The 19,527-nt window shown below is 39.8% G+C and overlaps 3 protein-coding genes across 6 annotated transcripts in view; 1 reads left to right on the forward strand and 2 right to left on the reverse strand.

Annotated features, from left to right (window-relative positions):
* LOC5571908 overlaps nt 1-7,640 on the reverse strand; it is a 46,150-nt gene extending 38,510 nt beyond the window's left edge. Inside the window, exons 1-2 of one of the 4 annotated variants that reach the window (XM_021851008.1) lie at nt 7,451-7,640; nt 6,419-6,886 (exon numbers count right to left, since the gene is read on the reverse strand). The gene's annotated coding sequence lies outside the window, so the exon portion shown is untranslated. The other 3 variants (XM_021851005.1, XM_021851007.1, XM_021851006.1) reach the window with 3 other exon arrangements.
* Nucleotides 7,641-16,091: 8,451 nt separating this feature from the next.
* Nucleotides 16,092-17,624, forward strand: LOC110679573 (zinc finger protein 277-like). Its single transcript, XM_021854599.1, has one exon. The coding sequence runs from the start codon at nt 16,223-16,225 to the stop codon at nt 17,573-17,575; it is 1,353 nt and encodes a 450-aa protein (XP_021710291.1). The 5' UTR covers nt 16,092-16,222; the 3' UTR covers nt 17,576-17,624.
* Nucleotides 17,542-19,197, reverse strand: LOC110679574 (GSK3-beta interaction protein). The gene is made up of 2 exons (XM_021854600.1): nt 18,316-19,197; nt 17,542-17,690 (listed from the first exon to the last, which is right to left on the reverse strand). The coding sequence occupies exon 1, from the start codon at nt 19,118-19,120 to the stop codon at nt 18,698-18,700; it is 423 nt and encodes a 140-aa protein (XP_021710292.1). The 5' UTR covers nt 19,121-19,197; the 3' UTR covers nt 17,542-17,690; nt 18,316-18,697.
* Nucleotides 19,198-19,527: the final 330 nt, after the last annotated feature.

The raw sequence follows: 19,527 nt of genomic DNA on the forward strand, positions 1-19,527 counted from the left end.
GCTACTTGACGACGTCATTCCTATCCACCTCGAACAAATTTGCGAAAAAAATGGTCTAGTGCTCCGTAAGGTATATGGTACGATAGGAGAATAGAAATATAAGTAGTAGAACGCTAGTGGCGCTGTTATCACAAAACATAATTATTTTATTAATACTTACTACAGTCAACTCTCCACATCTCGATGTTCTACATCTCGATATCTCTCCCTATGTCGATTATTGCTTCGGTCCCTTCATTCTGCATACGATTTCCTTTCTAAAAACTATCTGTTTTGTTCTAAACGTTTAAGCAACATAGGAAAAACCATTCAAAAATATTGATGATTTTTACTTAATTTCCACAAAAAAAAAACAAGAATGTTTATCAACTGATCTGAAAATGCTTTTAATCATCAGTCAGATATTCCCCAGTCTATTAAATCTTTTTTTTTTTTTTTTTTGTCGGTTGCGATAGGGGTAGTACTGGCACTCTTAATCTGCCCTAAGCTCCTTCCCAGCATTTGCTTTTATAAGCCTCTATTGCGTTCATCACACAGACGTTCCTAAGCAATGTTGCTCAAATGGTCACTGTGTACGCTAGCAGCAATCAGCCCTTGCCGTAGTTTTGCAGTCTTGTAGTTCAGACTACTATTAAACTATGATAAGGCCTGAAATGCTACTAGAGTGGTTAAAGTGAAGAACGAAATAGTTTTATTAAAAGGTCCTCATTCCCCATTTCATTTCATCACTCACTATCGTCACTTTTATTTCCGACACTATCACGTATATCACCGATTATCACTCATCAACTTTCGTAATACACTTCAGACAGAGGCGTCCCGTGAGGAATTTGATTACCTGTGCACTGACTCGCACAAACCGTTTATTTTGAATTATGAATACGATTTTTTCAATTGATTTTTTAAAATGTATTTCAGCTTAAAATGTAATTTCTTATTATAAACACCTTAAAATGTAATTTCCAATACTGTATGCAATCTTGAAGTGTCTGGAAGCTATTATATTTGTTGCTCATTGGACGTATTTTTTGTTTGTTTTCTTCGTTTCAATCACTAGTTGTAAGTTTTAAGAATTTTGGATGATTCCAATATACAATGTTTAGGGACAAGGAAAATTCTCAAAATTTCGCTGATACCAATGCGATGAAAGAAAAATTGTGCGTATTAATCGCGGACCCATAGTTTGATAATACTTGACATAAAAATGTATATTTACAGTAAAAATGACCTTTATATGCGTAGATTTCAAGCATTTTTCGTATTTTGCGAACTGAGATAATAAGTTTAATATCATATTATCAATACAAAATTTAAAGCAAGAAGAAAGACGCTAAATTTGAAACTAAACGATTAGCACATTTTTTTATATGAAACTCGGCTTACAAATAAATAAACCATTCTTATGAGCAAAAAATCTGAAGTTTTCTGAGATTATCATATAAATTTTCAGAATTCAACTATCTACGCGTTATTTTCCAAGTTTCGCGATGAAGGATAAATTCCGTGGATTTCGTGGCTTTCGCGAACTTCTGAATTTCCATTATTCCTAACGTTGTTATTCTATATAATAATTCTTATTATTTACAGCTTGTCAATTGTATCACGATATCTTAGCTTTTCGACGATGTCCAGCGCTGGTACATCTCTTTGTATACTTTTGTTGATACATCAAAGCTTCTAAATGAAATGATGACTGACTGTTGAACGCTGAAACCCACTTTTCGCCCACCGCAATTTATCAGTTGTCGGTCTGTCGAGCAAGAAAAACTTTATTCACGCATAGTTTAAATGTTGTGTATTTAATAAGATAAAACATAATCAATTTGGCCAATATGTTTATAACATCTAGTTTTGGTTCCTATCAATATTGCGCCTACTATCGCGCGACACCTGGAAGCAGGGTTGGAAAGCGTCAATGTAAATAGAGAGTGTCGTGCGACCTTTACATAGATGCTTCCCTCACTGTCATCGGACGGCGAGACAATGACAGAGATTTTTCTCAAACTCTCTTTCATTTTTCCGTCGCTACAGCTTGTGACGAAATCGTAAACTTGTTAATTTTGAGTTCATTATCTAGTATGATTGTTATTTATATCGCTAGAATCATGGAAGGATATCCACTTAACACATCCAACACATTTACTTCCCGAAATTCTTCAAAATTAGATATAAATTTTAATAGCAAAACAACATTAAAATTGCTCTCGTGAGAGCTCCGTCATTGTGACGTGACGAAGTGAGCACATGAAATATAGTTTCGTCCCGTGACGGTGAGAAGACTCTTTTCGTCAGTGTCGCAAGTCGATCATGACACTTAACAGCCCTGCCTGGAAGCTCCATGCAACATACATACACACAAAGTATGCATGGCGTTGACGCTTTCTCTTCCAACAGCAGACGTCGTGACGCCAATTGCGCGCGCTTTCTCAATTCTTGCAAATCAATGCTAGCGTCATGGGCAATTTCTCTATCGGGTGCACAAATTGGAGTGAACCAGATTTTACCTATCCAACGCCACTGTTGCTCTAGAAATGCCAATACAAATGTACATTCCTGCTGTGTCCATACACGCTTTTTTCGTGCACAAGAAAGAGTGCACGGCTGAAATGAACATTCTCTGCAATACGATGGAGACGCATGGCAGTTTGTCTTGTTTGCTTTGCTGTTTTCGCTTGCTGGTTGAGCAAGACCATGGGGGGGAGAATCAAACGGTTTGATCACTGAGGGCGATGCACCAATTAAAGGTGAAGAAATCAAACAACATTTTCAAGCAACTACACATTATGAATGTTGGAAGTATTGAGAATTATAATATATATCTTATTTGTTAGTTTGAAATCTTTGACTGTGCAGTGCACCAAGTGCACCTTAGGACGAGACGCCGCTGACTTCAGATATACACACTAAGCTCTTACGGTGAATTTCACCGTAATCTCAACAGCTGAACAGTTCGGTAAAATAAAACACCGTAATTCCGTCGAAATTTTACGGATTCCGGTGATTTTTCACCGAATACTGTAAAAATTTACCGTACTCCGTTAATTTATTTCACCGAACTGTTCAGCTGTTGAGATTTTTACAGGAATCCGTAAAATAATTTAAGTGTGTACTTTCTATTATATCACTTTTCCCCATCACACCATTTTCATATAAATTTGTTAGCATTACCATTTGTTAGCATTACTAAGTAATTTAAAGATATTCAATTTAAATGTATCATTATTTTTGATGCTGTAGAGTCATTACTATTCAAACTACGATTTAGCACTATGATCAAGAAAGTTACATTAAAAAAAATACTTCAATCCATTCTTCTGCACTCGCTGTCATTACATTAACACTTTTATCATGCACGTTTGAAGAACTAGGCAATTAAGTTTATATTCAGAAAAATGATTGCACAATGTATTATGGCTATTATTAAATTAGTAGAGTTCACATCATTATTATTATATTTTTAACAAAACTATCAGAATCACTTCCACCTTAATTTTCAAATTTTCATCACTATAGATTTAATTATAAAATCACTATTAGCACCTTCACAATCACTAAATTTAATAACGACGAGTGTAACGCACAGTTTCACCAACCACCCATTCTTATGTTGCATTATAAAACGATTGATCACACGTTGGCTTCGAAACTTAACCACCATTGCTGATTAGTACAAAGGATGCTACAGCTCGTGCAAACGAATTGAAACATCAAACAACTAGCACTGGTTTATAAGTAACTAATGAGCCCTGGCGGTCCCTCCGTTCGAAGAAGACTTGATAATATGCCGAAACATATTAACAGATCCTCCGCCTGAATGCAGCCGTTTCATGATAAATCATGAACCGTTGGAGGTGTGCCAAAGTATTGGGAAGGTGATATGTTTCACAGACGGGTATTATTATGGTGCACCTTCTACTTTAGCACCGTCAAACCCTGTGATCGTGGCCAGGGATATTCCCCAGTCTATTAAATCTTAAGTAAAATATAACCTTTCGTTTAAAATGAAATTAAGATTTATGAACATCAGCGACATACCCAGAATATTTCTCTGTACATTATTTTGTATTTTTTCGTGATTGACATATTGGAAAACTCTGGGCTGGTAGCGACTGAAAATAAGAACTTTAGAGACCTCTTGTTTGAAAAAAAAAAAAAGAAAAATTACAAACCAAAACGAGGTCTTACTTACATGAATTATGAATACAAAAAGCAACCTAACATGGACCACGACTTGAGAGTTAGATTCCAGACATTTTTAAAAGACTATTACTTGTGACATTACAAGTGCAACTGCTCGTTTTACTGTGGATCACGAACTTTCTAAGAATTCTTCCAAAAAATCGTTTTGAATACCTTCAAAAATTCAATCTAGACTTTTGACGTTAAGGGGGCAGGATCCGTCATTGATTTCGGAATTTTCAAATGCAGTTTTTCGTTCAAAATTAAGAAAATTTACAGGAAAATTTGTTCACTGTATTCTATTCTCCAACCGAAACACAGTGAACACGTTTTCATCGAATAATTTTTAGTTTTGAACGAAAAAACTGCTTTTGAAGTTTCGATGATGACGATGATTACGATGACGGAGCGTTGAACGTTAACTACGTCTTACGGCAATATACTGGGTGTCAATTGAAAATCTAAAATGTCGCGACCGTCACGATATTATGTTAGATTTTGAACTAAAGGAAGGCTGCAACTATGACAATCGACTAAAATTCAAATGCAGAAAATCACTTGGCGTAGTTAACGTCATGCGGTCGTGTCTTGTACACAAGCCCCTCTGATTTTTTTTACAGAAATTACTTTGAAGATTCCATAAAGAATCCATACAAAGATCGTTTCAGACATTTTTCAATTATGCATCAAATTCTCCAAAAAATATTCCATTGATTTCCCTATGACTTCCCCCAGCCTCCCGATTAGAAGGGCACCTTCAAGAATTCAAAACTCCTTCAGAAATCCTTTTAATTTTTTTTTTTTAATTACTCAAGGAGGTCTTCAAACATTATTCTTAGTCATTCATACAGGAATTTCTCCAGAGAAACGTCAAGGAAATTTTTCAGATTGTTTTGGAGAAGGCTGTTAAACATGTGCACGAGTAATTTCGAAAGAAAATCCTAGAGTAACCTCTGTTGAAAATTATGTGAGTTCTAAGTATGCTTTGATGAATTTCTACAAGGATCTTTGAAAGAACTCCTATATTTTTGATAAAATTTTTCTTAGAATGTTCTTGATAAATTGCTAAGATAACTGAAAACAATTACAATCTCGGAGTAATGTCCTACAAGAAGTTTTGAAAAATTGGGACTGAATCCGTGAAAAAAACTATCTATGAATGATCAGAGCAATACCTATAATAATTGCTATAGTATTAACTGGTGTGGAAACTTGAATAAAGTTTTGAATAATCCATAGAGATTTGGAAATTTTAATCATTTTTTTTTAGAGAAATCTTTGAACCGCAGCAATAATATTCTGATGAAATGCTGACGAAATGCAGTGAGAAAGATCTGGGGGAACCAAATGAGGAACCGCAGGTCAAATTCATCGAGGAATATTTGGAAAAGTATATGAGATTTTTCCAATATAATGGTAACTCTGGAATAAAAAAGAGAACCTGCATAATCTGTGGTTAATCTCTAAAGTAACAACAGGAAATATTGATGAAAAATTCCGTGGAAAAGCATCTGGAGGAAATCCTGGGAAAATCTTTGTGAAAATTATTGCAGTTTTTTAACTCTGGAATAAACGTTTGTGGAAGCGTTGGACTGCGCTAGATTTTGCTGAACTAAGTTCTGAAATATTCTTTTGAGCTTCCATTGAAAAATCGCTGGTAGTATTCTGAAGTATTCCAGAAGAATTTGGAAGCAAATTTAGAATGTTTACACTTGTTTCATATGCTCATGAACGACATATAATTGGAACTTTACTTGCCTTTACCAATTTGGCAATCTTAAAGTCTGTTCCATGTCTAAACATGTTTTATGCTGAATAATTAAAAAACGTTAAAAGAACCAAATATGTCAACTAGCGTTTTAATAGCGGAGCAGCAGAAAATTTGTTGATTGAATACTACCATGTACTACTGCTTCAAAACAAATTCCCTGAATGTAGCCGAAATTCCCTGAGAATTCCAGGTTTTTTCCAGGTTCAATCAAATTCACTGATAATTCCAGGTTTTCCAGGTTTTTTCCAGGTAGTAGACACCCTGCTAATCAATTGGTCACTACCAGCTAGTGACTAATCGATTAAGTTTTCAGTTCAAACGGGTGTTCAGTTCTCCAGATTTGTGCTCTTGAAAATTTGAGGTTTGGCTTCGATTCATCTTCACCTTAAGCAATGAATTTTAAAGAGTCAAAATATGTCGGACATATACCTAGTACAAGTGCCCCAAACAGGATATCGTTTCACTTACCGTATTTCCTTCAGTTTCTCAGCGCAAATCCAAGCTCCTTCGATGATCGATTTATGTTTATTCCGTCCAGATGCACTGTCTATTTCCAGCCGTCCTGTTTCGTCCCCTTTTCGCCCCAGGCTGGAATTGGCATCAGCGGCAGCACAAGCACAGGAACAGGCATTTGCCAAAACCGATGGTACCAGAGCACTTTGAATTCGAGCTCACTTCTTTTTTGCTAATAATACGCTTCTCTTTTCTTGCAAGTGGGGAAAACACCCTTTCCTATTCTTGCCACCACTACCGTCGAACAATTTCCTCTGCCTGCTTCCTAAGGCAGCACACTTTCAAGTCTTTAGTGATTTGCTTCTTCGAACTAAATTGTGTTTACATTGTGTAGGATTCGTACAAAGAAATTCTTCACTTTGGAAGCACTAACTTCACACTATATATATTCGTCAAATTCAGCTTGCTTCCAATGATCCAATCCTGCTGCAATTGAGAAAGGGAGAAAAACTACTGTAACACCAAATAGAAGTGATGATGAAATCCAGAATGATTCTGCAGAAACAACGCAATCCCCAGAAAAGGCATAACGCTAGTGCTCCCGTTTTCTTTCACTGCGCGGCAACACACACAATCATACACCGAATAAAACTTATTCCGACGATCCAATTTCCGTGACCTGTCTGCTGTTTCGATTCTCTCTTCTTCCGTCCTCAAACCCAATTTGATTCACTTCCGCAAAGGCAAAAAGATCCAAAACTTCTTGGCTAGCTTCTCTTGTCGTATCCAAAAAGCAGCGAGAAAAGTCACTTTTCGTCGTCGTACGTAGCATCTCCTGCGTCGCTTCCCACTTCCAATCCTGTATGCCGTTTTCTCTGACCGTGTTCTCGAGCTGCCACCAGCTCCACCACACTCACCGCCCTTTTCACCCACAAACCAACAACCCGGACCAGAGAAAAAAAGAAAAAGCCAAAAAAAACCGCACCGACGACCGACCGAAGGAAAAATTCTCCTCCCCGTCCAGTTTTGAAATGCAATTTTACCCACCAAAACACCGCCGTTTCCAACGCACTTTATATGCACCGAACGCCGGAAGTGTTCCGCTACCGGCTGGAACCACTTTCGATCGGTTCCGGGATGGGCGCGGACCGTAAATTTAGATTTTTCACCGCGTACAATCGAACACGCACACGTTTTGTCAATCCGGAGTTTCTTCATGAGCGCGACGGACGACGACGACGACGAGAAAACGTAATGGCGATCGATGTCGATTGCGGTGTGAATGTTGCTGTGAAGGATGATTAGAAAATCGGGTTGTGGTGGGTTGTGCTGCAGGGGCGCATGTTTACGTCGAACACGGTGAAACTGTTTCATACACGAATATGAAGAAAAATAAAACCGATCCAATGTATCATTAAAATATCCAAAACGGCCGCTATGAAAAGCATAGATAGCGCCACCGTAGCCTTGTGTGTTTGACAGAACAGCAATGCTGTCACAATGTTAAATCCCATATACAGTGGCGCCTTTGTTGTGATGCGGTGATCACTTGCAAAAACTACCGTCAATGATCCATTTTAGGAACGATTGATTCACTTCAACAGAGGGTCGTTTTTTTAACTTTCTGGCCTAGATCAAAATTTAAGTCAATGTTCAACATTTTTCATTGGAATGAATAATAGTAGAATCAACACTAATTAAACTTTTCTAAAGAATCTCTGTCAACCTGTCAAAATTGTTTTACTAATCAGTTGAACAAGTCATTTTTCCTTCTTTTAAAGAGCCAATATTCCACCAAACAAATATAATAGACCATTTCCGAAGAAAACGATATGTTTTGGAGCCTTTAACTGTTAGAAAACAATGAAAAACTTGCGGCACGTTAGTTCACCCCTCGGTCCCCTACAATTTGTTTCACCTCGAAAAAATGCAAACCCCTTTTTCCCCTATGGTTTTGCCACCACGTTGTGGTGAACTTATGATCAGCTGGCATGACCAGATGATTTTTGTTTATGTTTTCCTTCATCACAATGGGCCCCGCTGCGGTTTCGCTACCTTCTTCATTCACGGCTCCTGAAGTCTCCGTAATCACCGCGGAAACCACTTTCACCGCTTCGGCCGGTTATGACCGCTCCCGGCGAACACTACGCGGTTCTGTAACGCAAGGATTGTAGTCGAAAGATGCCTGATCTCTCTGCTTTGTGCCGACGAGAATTGAAGGGATTGAATATGCCGGAAAATTCCCGCCTAGAGGCAGCAACAGCCGCTCAGAATTTCCTTGCGCGGTTGTTGCTGCCTCAAGGCGGAAATCTTTCGGATCAACAGCCAACAGATAGATTAAGGCATTTGTCGGCATGAATAGTTAAAAAATAGCCTCTATTAGAACTAGCGGTACCGTAACTGCTGGGTGGATGAGAAATTTGTTGTTAGGGGGTGGTTTTGAATTTTAAATCTGTGGAGGAAAATATATTTTCCTTAAGGAAGACTTGAATCGGGTTGGAGTTTGAACTATGATTCAGAACAGGTTGCGCAAGTTCCAACCTGGTTTAAAAACGTTTGTTTGAGTAGTTTCGGTGGCGCTCCTGTTTGGGGCGCCCTGACCGGGTCACGGTCAGTTTGAGCGCGCACCTGATTTGACGTTTGCAAATGTAAACAAGCATCCCAATGCAGGGGTGGAATCGACTGTTGCAAAATCACCACGCTGATACCCATAGGGTGGAACAAACTGTGCCGCATCTCAAATTATTTTTCAAAATGTGGTGAGTATCCATGTTTTCAATTTTTTCTTATGAAAATCAGGAGTGCATATAAACAAAATCTGGAAGCGTTAATATTCATTAAAAATGATTGTCTTTCGAAGAAAAATACAAAAACTGGGGGTTAAATCTGACGGAAATGGTCTATTGTGTAAACAGCTGTACATAAGAGGAACTAACGTTTTGGTTGCTTCGCACTTCAGCTGTTTCCATGCTTAAGCTAAGTATGCTGTTCCGCTCAAGAAAAGTAAAAATTTCTGCCCAAGAAATGGTCAAGAAATTTCCTACAGTGAGCTCCATTTGAATTGACATTTCTTTTCAACTGCGTACTGCGATCAAAGAAAAATGCTTTTCTTGATCAATGGATCATTGAATGTAGTTTTTGCAAGTGCTCACCGTATCAAAACAAAGGCACTACTGTATATGGGATTTAACATTGCATTGCTGTTCTGTCAAACACACAAGGCTACGGTGGCGCTATCTATGCTTTCCATAGCGGCCGTTTTGGTTATTTTAATGATCCATTCCCACGCATCGAGATAGGCGATTACTTTTCTGTTGAAGTGCATACTTCGCTTTAGCATGAACATGATTAAAATCTGAATAGGTATTTTATAAAATCCTAATACAACGTATCTATCCGAGCAGTTAATGCAAAGAAAGCCAAAAAAACTAATAATTAACACATTCACGGTTAAATATTTCCACTCTAAATAGCTTATTTGTTATACTAAAACCATATTCGGTCTATTCACCCCATGTAATGCATTTATGCCTTTTATACTTTGCTAGTATACCGTGGGACCAAGATAGCCGTAGCGGTAAACGCGCAGCTATTCAGCATGACCATGCTAAGGGTCGTGGGTTCGAATCCCGCTGGTTGAGGATCTTTTCGTAAAGGAAATTTTCTCGATTCCCAGGGCATAGAGTATCTTCGTACCTGCCACACGATATACACATGCAAAAATGGTCAATCGGCAAAGAAAGCTCTCAGTTAATAACTGTGGAAGTGCTCATAAGAACACTAATCTGAGAAGCAGGCTTTGTCCCAGTTGGGACGTAACGCCATAAAGAAGAAGAAGATTCATATATCAAGCGTGTGTTAGAATAAGGGCGAAAATCGCATGATCGATTTCTCTTCATCGATCCTCTCTTCTGTGAATAAAGGTGATAAGATGCAAGTTTGTCAGCATTTTTTCACCTCAGGACGCAAAATTGTATCACAGCCAAGCGATATGAAGTGTAAAAAATCAGTGGGGGTTGTGTACAAGACACGACCGCATGACGTTAACTACGCCATGTGATTTGCTGCATTTGAATTTACGTCAATTGTCATAATAGCAACCTTCCAGAATGTAACGGTTTGTGAATTTAAGAACAGTGAGAAGCTCTTCGTTCGGAAAAGTGCTCAAGTCATCGATATCGTCATCGCCAACGTAAATTTCAATTTGTCGTATTGTCAATTATTCTTCTTCTTGGCATAACGTCCCCACTGTGACAGAGCCTACTTCTCAGCTGTTCAATGAGTACTTCCACAGTTATTAACTAAGAGCTTTCTTTGCCAAAGTTGCCATTTTCGCATTCGTACATCGTGTGGCAGGTACGATGATACTTTATGCCCAGGGAAATTAAGAAAATTTCCATTACGAAATTACCGACAGGTAATCAAACCCAGACACATTCAGCATGACTTTGCTTTGTAGCCGCGGACTCTAACCACTCGGCTAAGGAAGGCTCCTATTTGCAATTATTCATAACATATCAGATATTGTATGATGTTACGAGAAGCATTAAGTGATTTTAGCAAGTATGTGGTATTAGGAAATATTACACAATAGTCTTATCCACCGGTATACTAAATTTTCTCGGTCCAAGAATTTTGACACTTGAGCGGGTCCGAAACACGTGGAAAGCATACAGAAGCGTATCCCGCTCAAGTGTCACAATTCTCAGATCGAGTGAATTTAGTACACCGGTGGATTGGACCATTAACTCTTTAGTACACATTTGTTGGCTCTGGAAAGGGCCGATTGAATTGTTAAATTCGAGTAACACAGACATATTTTGACAGCACACAGACTAAAATTATCCTCGCCCGAAGAGATTTGCGGTGGCGATGACGATGGACGTTTCTACAGGCGGCTTTGGCTGATTTTCTTCAGTCATCTCGTACAAATCTTGCATTAGCGCACACTGATTCCTGCAGGTCCAATTTTCAAAGCGCGAGCCAATCTAGAAATCTTGTTCGATTTCACAAACCAGACGCTGGATTGGCAACTTGAAAATCTACATCTCAGCAGGCTTCTGGCAGCGAGGTACTCCTCGCTGAGCAGGTTCGGAGCACTTACCAGCTCGAAAGCGAAAATGGAATGAAACCGAATCTGACGTAGAAAGCATGTTTTATTACCTTAGAATAGCAAATGATGCTCCTCCCTTTCGTGTTCTTCTCTTTCTGATAGTCCAATCTGGGAAATGGGCATGTGCCAATGATGTGTTGGGCTGAGAATTACTTGAAAATCTCAGAAAATGCTAATGCGTAAGAAATGAATGATTTGTCGGAAGAGTTGACATTTACTAAATATTCAATAATTAGCTATTGATAATCATTAGTTTTATTTATTATTAAGGTAAATTTCTGATCCATTACTACAATTGCCAGAATTATTACAATCTACTTCAAGATTATGAAACCGAGTTTAGTACAATACCATTAAATTCCACTAGAGTTTGTATCCTTTGACAGATACGCGTATTTCGACCTCAACTGTAAGGCCGTCTTCAGTGTAGTGTCGAGTCTAGTACTCGACTGTGCAATTTTGTTACATGTGATAATTTACGTCATCGAAGTTGTCCCATAAAATATGGGAAAACAATGACGCCGTTTGAAATGCCACTCTATTTTACAATCGTTTTGAAATGTTGAGCACTCATCCCAACGGCACTGCAGCAGCGTCCTCGAAAGCATCCTCAAATTGCCGTATTGTCAATTATTCGTAATAAATCAGTTATTGAATGATGCTATGAGATGAATAAAGAGATGTGGTAAACACATTAGGGAATATTACACAATCAACTCTTTAAAACACATTTGTTGGCTCTGAAAAGGGCCGATTGAATTGTTGAATTTGCGTAACACGGACACATTTTGGCGGCTTTGGTCGATTTTCTTCAGCCATCTCGAACAAATTAAAGAATATTACACAATCAACTCTTTAAAACACATTTGTTGGCTCTGAAAAGTGCCGAATGAATTGTTGAATTTGCGTAACACGGACACATTTTGACGGCGCACTGGTTGCAATTTTCCTCGCCCGGTGAGATTTTCGGTGCTGATGACGATGTGCGCTTCAACAAGCGGCTTTGGTAGATTTTCTTCAGCCATCTCGAACAATTCAAGGAATATTACACAATCAACTCTTTAAAACACATTTGTTGGCTCTGAAAAGGGCCGATTGAGTTGTTGAATTTGCGTAACACGGACACACTTTGACGGCGCACTGGTAGCAATCCTCCTCGCCCGATGAGATTTGCGGTGCGGATGGCGATGTGCGCTTCAACAAGCGGCTTTGGTCGGTTTTCTTCAGCCATCTCGTACAAACAGCTTGCCTCTGGTAGCGAGGAGCTGAGCAGGTTTGCAGGAGCTCTTACCAGCTCGAAAGCGAAAACAGAATGAAACCGAATTCAACGAAGAAGGGATGCTTTATACCCTTGGAATAGCAGGTGATGCTCCTCCTTTCAAATTCTTCGTTTTCTTATCTGGGAAATATGCTATATGAAACTGATGTCTGGGTAAGGGATGTACAAGATTAGCATTATGCTGTTATTGCATACCGACGGCACTGCAGCAGCGTCCTCGGAAACATCCTCAAATTGCCGTATTGTCAATTATTCGTAATAAATCAGTTATTGAATGATGCTATGAGATGAATAAAGAGATGTGGTAAACACATTAGGGAATATTACACAATCAACTCTTTAAAACACATTTGTTGGCTCTGAAAAGGGCCGATTGAATTGTTGAATTTGCGTAACACGGACACATTTTGGCGGCTTTGGTCGATTTTCTTCAGCCATCTCGAACAAATTAAAGAATATTACACAATCAACTCTTTAAAACACATTTGTTGGCTCTGAAAAGTGCCGAATGAATTGTTGAATTTGCGTAACACGGACACATTTTGACGGCGCACTGGTTGCAATCTTCCTCGCCCGGTGAGATTTTCGGTGCTGATGACGATGTGCGCTTCAACAAGCGGCTTTGGTAGATTTTCTTCAGCCATCTCGAACAATTCAAGGAATATTACACAATCAACTCTTTAAACCGTATTTGCGTAACACGGACACACTTTGACGGCGCACTGGTAGCAATCCTTCTCGCCCGATGAGATTTGCGTTGCGGATGACGATGTGCGCTTCAACAAGCGGCTTCGGTCGATTTTCTTCAGCCATCTCGTACAAACAGCTTGCCTCTGGTAGCGAGGAGCTGAGCAGGTTTGCAGGAGCTCTTACCAGCTCGAAAGCGAAAACAGAATGAAACCGAATTCAACGAAGAAGGGATGCTTTATACCCTTAGAATAGCAGGTGATGCTCCTCCTTTCAAATTCTTCGTTTTCTTATCTGGGAAATAGGCTATATGAAACTGATGTCTGGGTAAGGGAATTACAAGATTAGCATTATGCTATTATTGCATCCCGACGGCACTGCAGCAGCGTCCTCGGAAACATCCTCAAATTGCCGTATTGTCAATTATTCGTAATAAATCAATTATTGTATGCTGCTATGAGATGAATTAAGAAATTATAGCAAGTATGTGGTATACACATTAGGGAATATTACACAATTAACTCTTTAAAACACATTTGTTGGCTCCGGAAAGGGCCGATTGAATTGTTGAATTTGCGTAACACGGACACATTTTGGCGGCTTTGGTCGATTTTCTTCAGCCATCTCGAACAAATTAAAGAATATTACACAATCAACTCTTTAAAACACATTTGTTGGCTCTGAAAAGTGCCGATTGAATTGTTGAGTTTGCGTAACACGGACACATTTTGACGGCGCAATGGTTGCAATCCTCCTCGCCCGGTGAGATTTTCGGTGCTGATGACGATGTGCGCTTCAACAAGAGGCTTTGGTAGATTTTCTTCAGCCATCTCGAACAATTCAAGGAATATTACACAATCAACTCTTTAAAACACATTTGTTGGCTCTGAAAAGTGCCGATTGAATTGTTGAATTTGCGTAACACGGACACATTTTGACGGCGCACTGGTTGCAATCTTCCTCGCCCGGTGAGATTTTCGGTGCTGATGACGATATGCGCTTCAACAAGCGGCTTTGGTAGATTTTCTTCAGCCATCTCGAACAATTCAAGGAATATTACACAATCAACTCTTTAAAACACATTTGTTGGCTCTGAAAAGGGCCGATTGAATTGTTGAATTTGCGTAACACGGACACACTTTGACGGCGCACTGGTAGCAATCCTCCTCGCCCGATGAGATTTGCGGTGCGGATGGCGATGTGCGCTTCAACAAGCGGCTTTGGTCGATTTTCTTCAGCCATCTCGTACAAACAGCTTGCCTCTGGTAGCGAGGAGCTGAGCAGGTTTGCAGGAGCTCTTACCAGCTCGAAAGCGAAAACAGAATGAAACCGAATTCAACGAAGAAGGGATGCTTTATACCCTTAGAATAGCAGGTGATGCTCCTCCTTTCAAATTCTTCGTTTTCTTATCTGGGAAATAGGCTATATGAAACTGATGTCTGGGTAAGGGAATTACAAGATTAGCATTATGCTATTATTGCATCCCGACGGCACTGCAGCAGCGTCCTCGGAAACATCCTCAAATTGCCGTATTGTCAATTATTCGTAATAAATCAATTATCGTATGCTGCTATGAGATGAATTAAGAAATTATAGCAAGTATGTGGTATACACATTAGGGAATATTACACAATTAACTCTTTAAAACACATTTGTTGGCTCCGGAAAGGGCCGATTGAATTGTTGAATTTGCGTAACACGGACACATTTTGACGGCGCACTGGTTGCAATCCTCCTCGCCCGGTGAGATTTTCGGTGCTGATGACGATGTGCGCTTCAACAAGCGGCTTTGGTCGATTTTCTTCAGCCAGCTCGAACAAATTAAGGAATATTACACAATCAACTCTTAAAAACACATTCGTTGGCTCTGGAAAGGGCCGATTGAAATGTTGAATTTGTGTAACACGGACACACTTTGACGGCGCACTGGTAGAAATCCTCCTCGCCCGATGAGGTTTGCGGTGGCGATGACGATTGCGCTTCAACAAGCGGCTTCAGTCGTGGCGGCGTGTTGTTGTTCCATTCGCGTTCCATTGAAAACTGAGCTGAGAATGCGAAAGGCACTCGAGACTTGCTCGCCGACCATGTTCACAGTCTGACGGCAAAAAGAAGAATGTGCGAAGAAGCAGGAATCGGTCTGCTTTTATAGTGCGAAGCGGAACGCAAAAGAAGCGTGGAAAACTGCTTGCACGTGATTGGTTGCGTAAGAAAGGGGTCGACATTTTCCAAATTTTCAATAGTTTATTGTCGATATTCAATAGTTTTCTCCATTCGAGAAAATTGCTGTATACATTTCCGACCGATTGGTGGGAAAATTTTTAAAATCTATAGATAAATGACTGAGTTATTAGCGTTCAAAATCTTTCATAATTTCGTGACGGTCGCAAAATTTTAGATTTTCAATTGACACCCAGTATATTGCCGTAAGACGTAGTTAACGTCAAAATGCTAACAAACTTTCATCTTGTAACCTTTATTCACAGAAGAGAGGATCGATGAAGAGAAATCGATCATGCGACTTACGCCCTTACTCCAGCACACGCTTGATTTATGCTGCAAAGGATACGTAAATTTGTTGGTTAGAATTTGTTCAGAATGTGCTGTCACATCTGTCACGTGCATCGTGTGCTTTGTTGTTGTTTCCAGATCAATATGCCCATCACAATCAACAAAAAAATCCAATTTCAAGCGTTTTCATAAGAAAAGTGATAATCGTGCGTGGAGATCTTCTAATGCTACGATGACATCCGCCAGCGGTGAAACGGATGTGGCCAGAGCCTGCGACGCAGCGAAAGCCGGATCATCGGTGATCGGACCGCTCAATTTCAAGGACGAAAGTTCCAATCCACCGCCTTCCCGTTTAGCGGACGACACATCCGTCGAGTGTATGTTTTGCGATAAAGTGTATAACTTTCGGCAAGGGGACGAACGGGACCAGTACCTCGCGCACCTGTACATGGTTCATCGGTTGGTGATTGCCGACGTCGGTGAGGTGGAATGTCTGGCCAGTTATAGTCGGTTTTGGAAGGAACGGTTTAGAGAGCATCCGATGGAAAAGTATTGCTCTGCGTTGCTGTTGAATCATCTTCCGGACGGAACGCCGGCTAGCAATGAGAAATACTTCATGCTGAGTGACATTGAACCGGTGGACTACGAACTGCGACAGAGATTGAAACGGGAAATGATGGAGCTGGTACTGGCGAGACATCAGTTCGAAAGAACGGATCGGAATTTTAATCGGGGGTGTTTGTACTGCCGGGATCTGCACGCGGAAACGAGAACCGAATTCCTCGAGCATCTGTACTCTAAACATTTCTTACTGCTAGGGAAAGCTGAAAACTTAGTTTTTGTAGATGAGTTAATAGATACGGTGCAGGAGAAGATGGACAATTTGATTTGCTTGTTCTGTGAGAAGGTATTCAAAGATCGTCCGACCCTCAAGGAGCACATGAGAAAGAAAGGTCACAAGAGGATAAACCCAGAGAACAAATTCTATGATCGTTTCTTTCTAGTGAACTACAGGAATGATCGTCTGAAGAAACCGTCGTCTGTTGGGAAGCAACCGGTTCCGATCAAAGCCCGAGCCAAGGAAAGTTCCCCGTTTCATACGGACGATTCAGATTCGGATTGGTCCGACTGGTACGGAGAGGAACAACCAACTACCTGTCTGTTCTGCACCATAGCGAAAGCGAAAATAGATGACCTGAAGCAGCACATGAAAACGGACCACGGCTTCGATTTTGATGCTCAGGTCGTTGGCCTAACTTTCTACCAGCGGGTGAAAATCGTCAACTACATTCGCCGGCAGATGCATGTACTGAAATGCGTGCTTTGTCGTGAAGAGTTTCCTTCAAAAGATGATCTGCAATGTCACCTACGAGAAACAGCACATTACTCCACCGGGGAGCAGCAGTTTTGGGATCAGCCGGAGTTTTTCTTCCCCACCTACGAAGACGATCAGTTCCTTTGCCACCTGGAGGACGACAGCCCGGACCTTTCGGATGACAGCTCGGTGGTCATTTCGGAGAAGGTAGAAGCAAAAGTCAACACCGAGGCGGAATCGTTATCGCTGGAAAACTTTAGATTAGATTAAGTTTATTCGATGGCCGTTGTATAAAATATAATACTAAAAGAATATATCATTGGGGTGTTTTAGAAAAAAAAAATCATTGTTCGAAAATTCAAAGTCAACCCTAGAAAGGAATACGCTTAATTGGGTCCTAAAATTTTTAATGGAATCTTGTTTTTATTTAACAACACGAAAGAGCATGTTAATGTAACTACTTTAGCAATTTTTCCCGTTCGAATGACGGCTATATCATGTTTAAACTTTAATTTAAAAATTGGGTCCATAAATCAGAGCTGCCAGATGATTTGATAGAAAACCTGTATCCACGAGGTTAAAAAATCTGTGTCCCATACGAAAAAATCTGTGTCCATACAAAAATTGTTGAAAGAAAATCTGTGTTCCATACAAATTGAATCTGTCTCAGAATAAAAATATCTGTGTAATACAGAGAAATCTGTACATCTGGCAGCCCTGCCATAAATGAACCTTGACACTTGAGATCATGTTTGACGTTCGCCTAGTCGACAAAAACACCACAGGGGTTTTAGTTTTAACACTGGGGTTGTTCCTATCTGACATTTCGGAAGGGAAACGGAAAACAAAATACACCCTAAATTTGAGTTTAAGCCTAGGGGTGTGACAAAATCTAAAAAAAAATGTTTTTTGGACTTAAACCAACGGAAAACATTAGAAAATTGAGTAAGCATGTATTTTTGGCCTAAACTTAAGCGATTGGCACTTAAATCGGGACAGGGCTTTAGGACCCTATTATAGTATTTTTGTAGAACATATTAACTTTCTAAAATATTACAGCACATGCTCAAAAAAACTATTGGAAAAATAAATAAAAAATAGAAAAATAATAGGCTTTAGAAACCAAAACGTCACAATATGAATTTTCAACAAAAATAATAAAATTTCATAAGTCGATCTGACGATACTTTTTTAAGAAAATTAATATGTTCAACAAAAATGTTATAAATAGCCATATTTTTCTTCTTGACTTTTCGAACATTGTTTCCACTGAAACAGCCTAATATATCATGCTTATTCGAGAAAATCGTCACGCCTAACATTACTAAACAAAATTATACTACCAGCAGTAAATATGGATTGAAAATATCTAACAAACAACACTCTTTTGTCCTAATCTGCCCCTTCGACCTTTTCGTCTTCCGCCTGGGCACCGTTTCCTACCATCCGTTCCTGAATCTGTTTGCTGAGGGCATCCGCCAGGCAGCTTCCAAACGATTCCACATAGGCCGGACTTACATGCGACAGCAGCGAGTACGGTGTCTCAAAGCATTCATCGCCCAACAACTGATGGTCCACGCAGTCGAACCGATCGCCCACAATCCGGAGACCTTCCCGGTTCAGTTTGATGCACACTTCCGTCCCTTCCAGCGTGCGCAGATTGATGTAGGCTTCGGAGTCGGTGGTCGGGAGCTGGTTGGAAATTTGCGCTTCCTTTACGTGGCGGACGATATCCTGGATGACGCCCTGTGCTTCCTTAGTCCAATCGAGGACGTCGTCCTGTTCGGAGTAGAACTTTTCGTATGCGCTTTCCATTTTTGTTCAAACAACTCAAAATTTAATATTACTGCATCCGAATGTGACGCAGTCGGTCGGGCTAATGGCTAATTAACAAATTTTGCTTTTGTAAACAACGACACCCGCACGTAGAATGATTAAGCCCTTTCTGATTATGCACCATAGTCTTTTTCTTTTCGTTTCGCGATGACAGTCTTGCAAACGCTTCACATCGTTTTGTTTCTCGTAAATCGAGAGCAAACAGCTATTCGGGCGTAATTTTATATCATGACAATGATGAAACATTATATTTTTCAGGAAATCTAGACGATTTTATAAACAAATTTCCAGGAAAGGTAAAGAAAAAAATACTGTTTGGGCTTATGAATGCACCAACATCAAATTCCGGAAGTATCTCATCGAAAAATACGTGGTATCTTTCAAAG

Source organism: Aedes aegypti, chromosome 3, assembly GCF_002204515.2.
Source record: "Aedes aegypti strain LVP_AGWG chromosome 3, AaegL5.0 Primary Assembly, whole genome shotgun sequence".
NCBI lineage: Eukaryota > Metazoa > Arthropoda > Insecta > Diptera > Culicidae > Aedes > Aedes aegypti.

What these genes read in the sequence shown, in the direction of transcription:
- LOC110679573 (XM_021854599.1), top strand. Translation starts at nt 16,223, where the DNA reads ATGACATCCGCCAGCGGTGAAACGGATGTGGCCAGAGCCTGCGACGCA.
- LOC110679574 (XM_021854600.1), bottom strand. Translation starts at nt 19,120, where the DNA reads ATGGAAAGCGCATACGAAAAGTTCTACTCCGAACAGGACGACGTCCTC.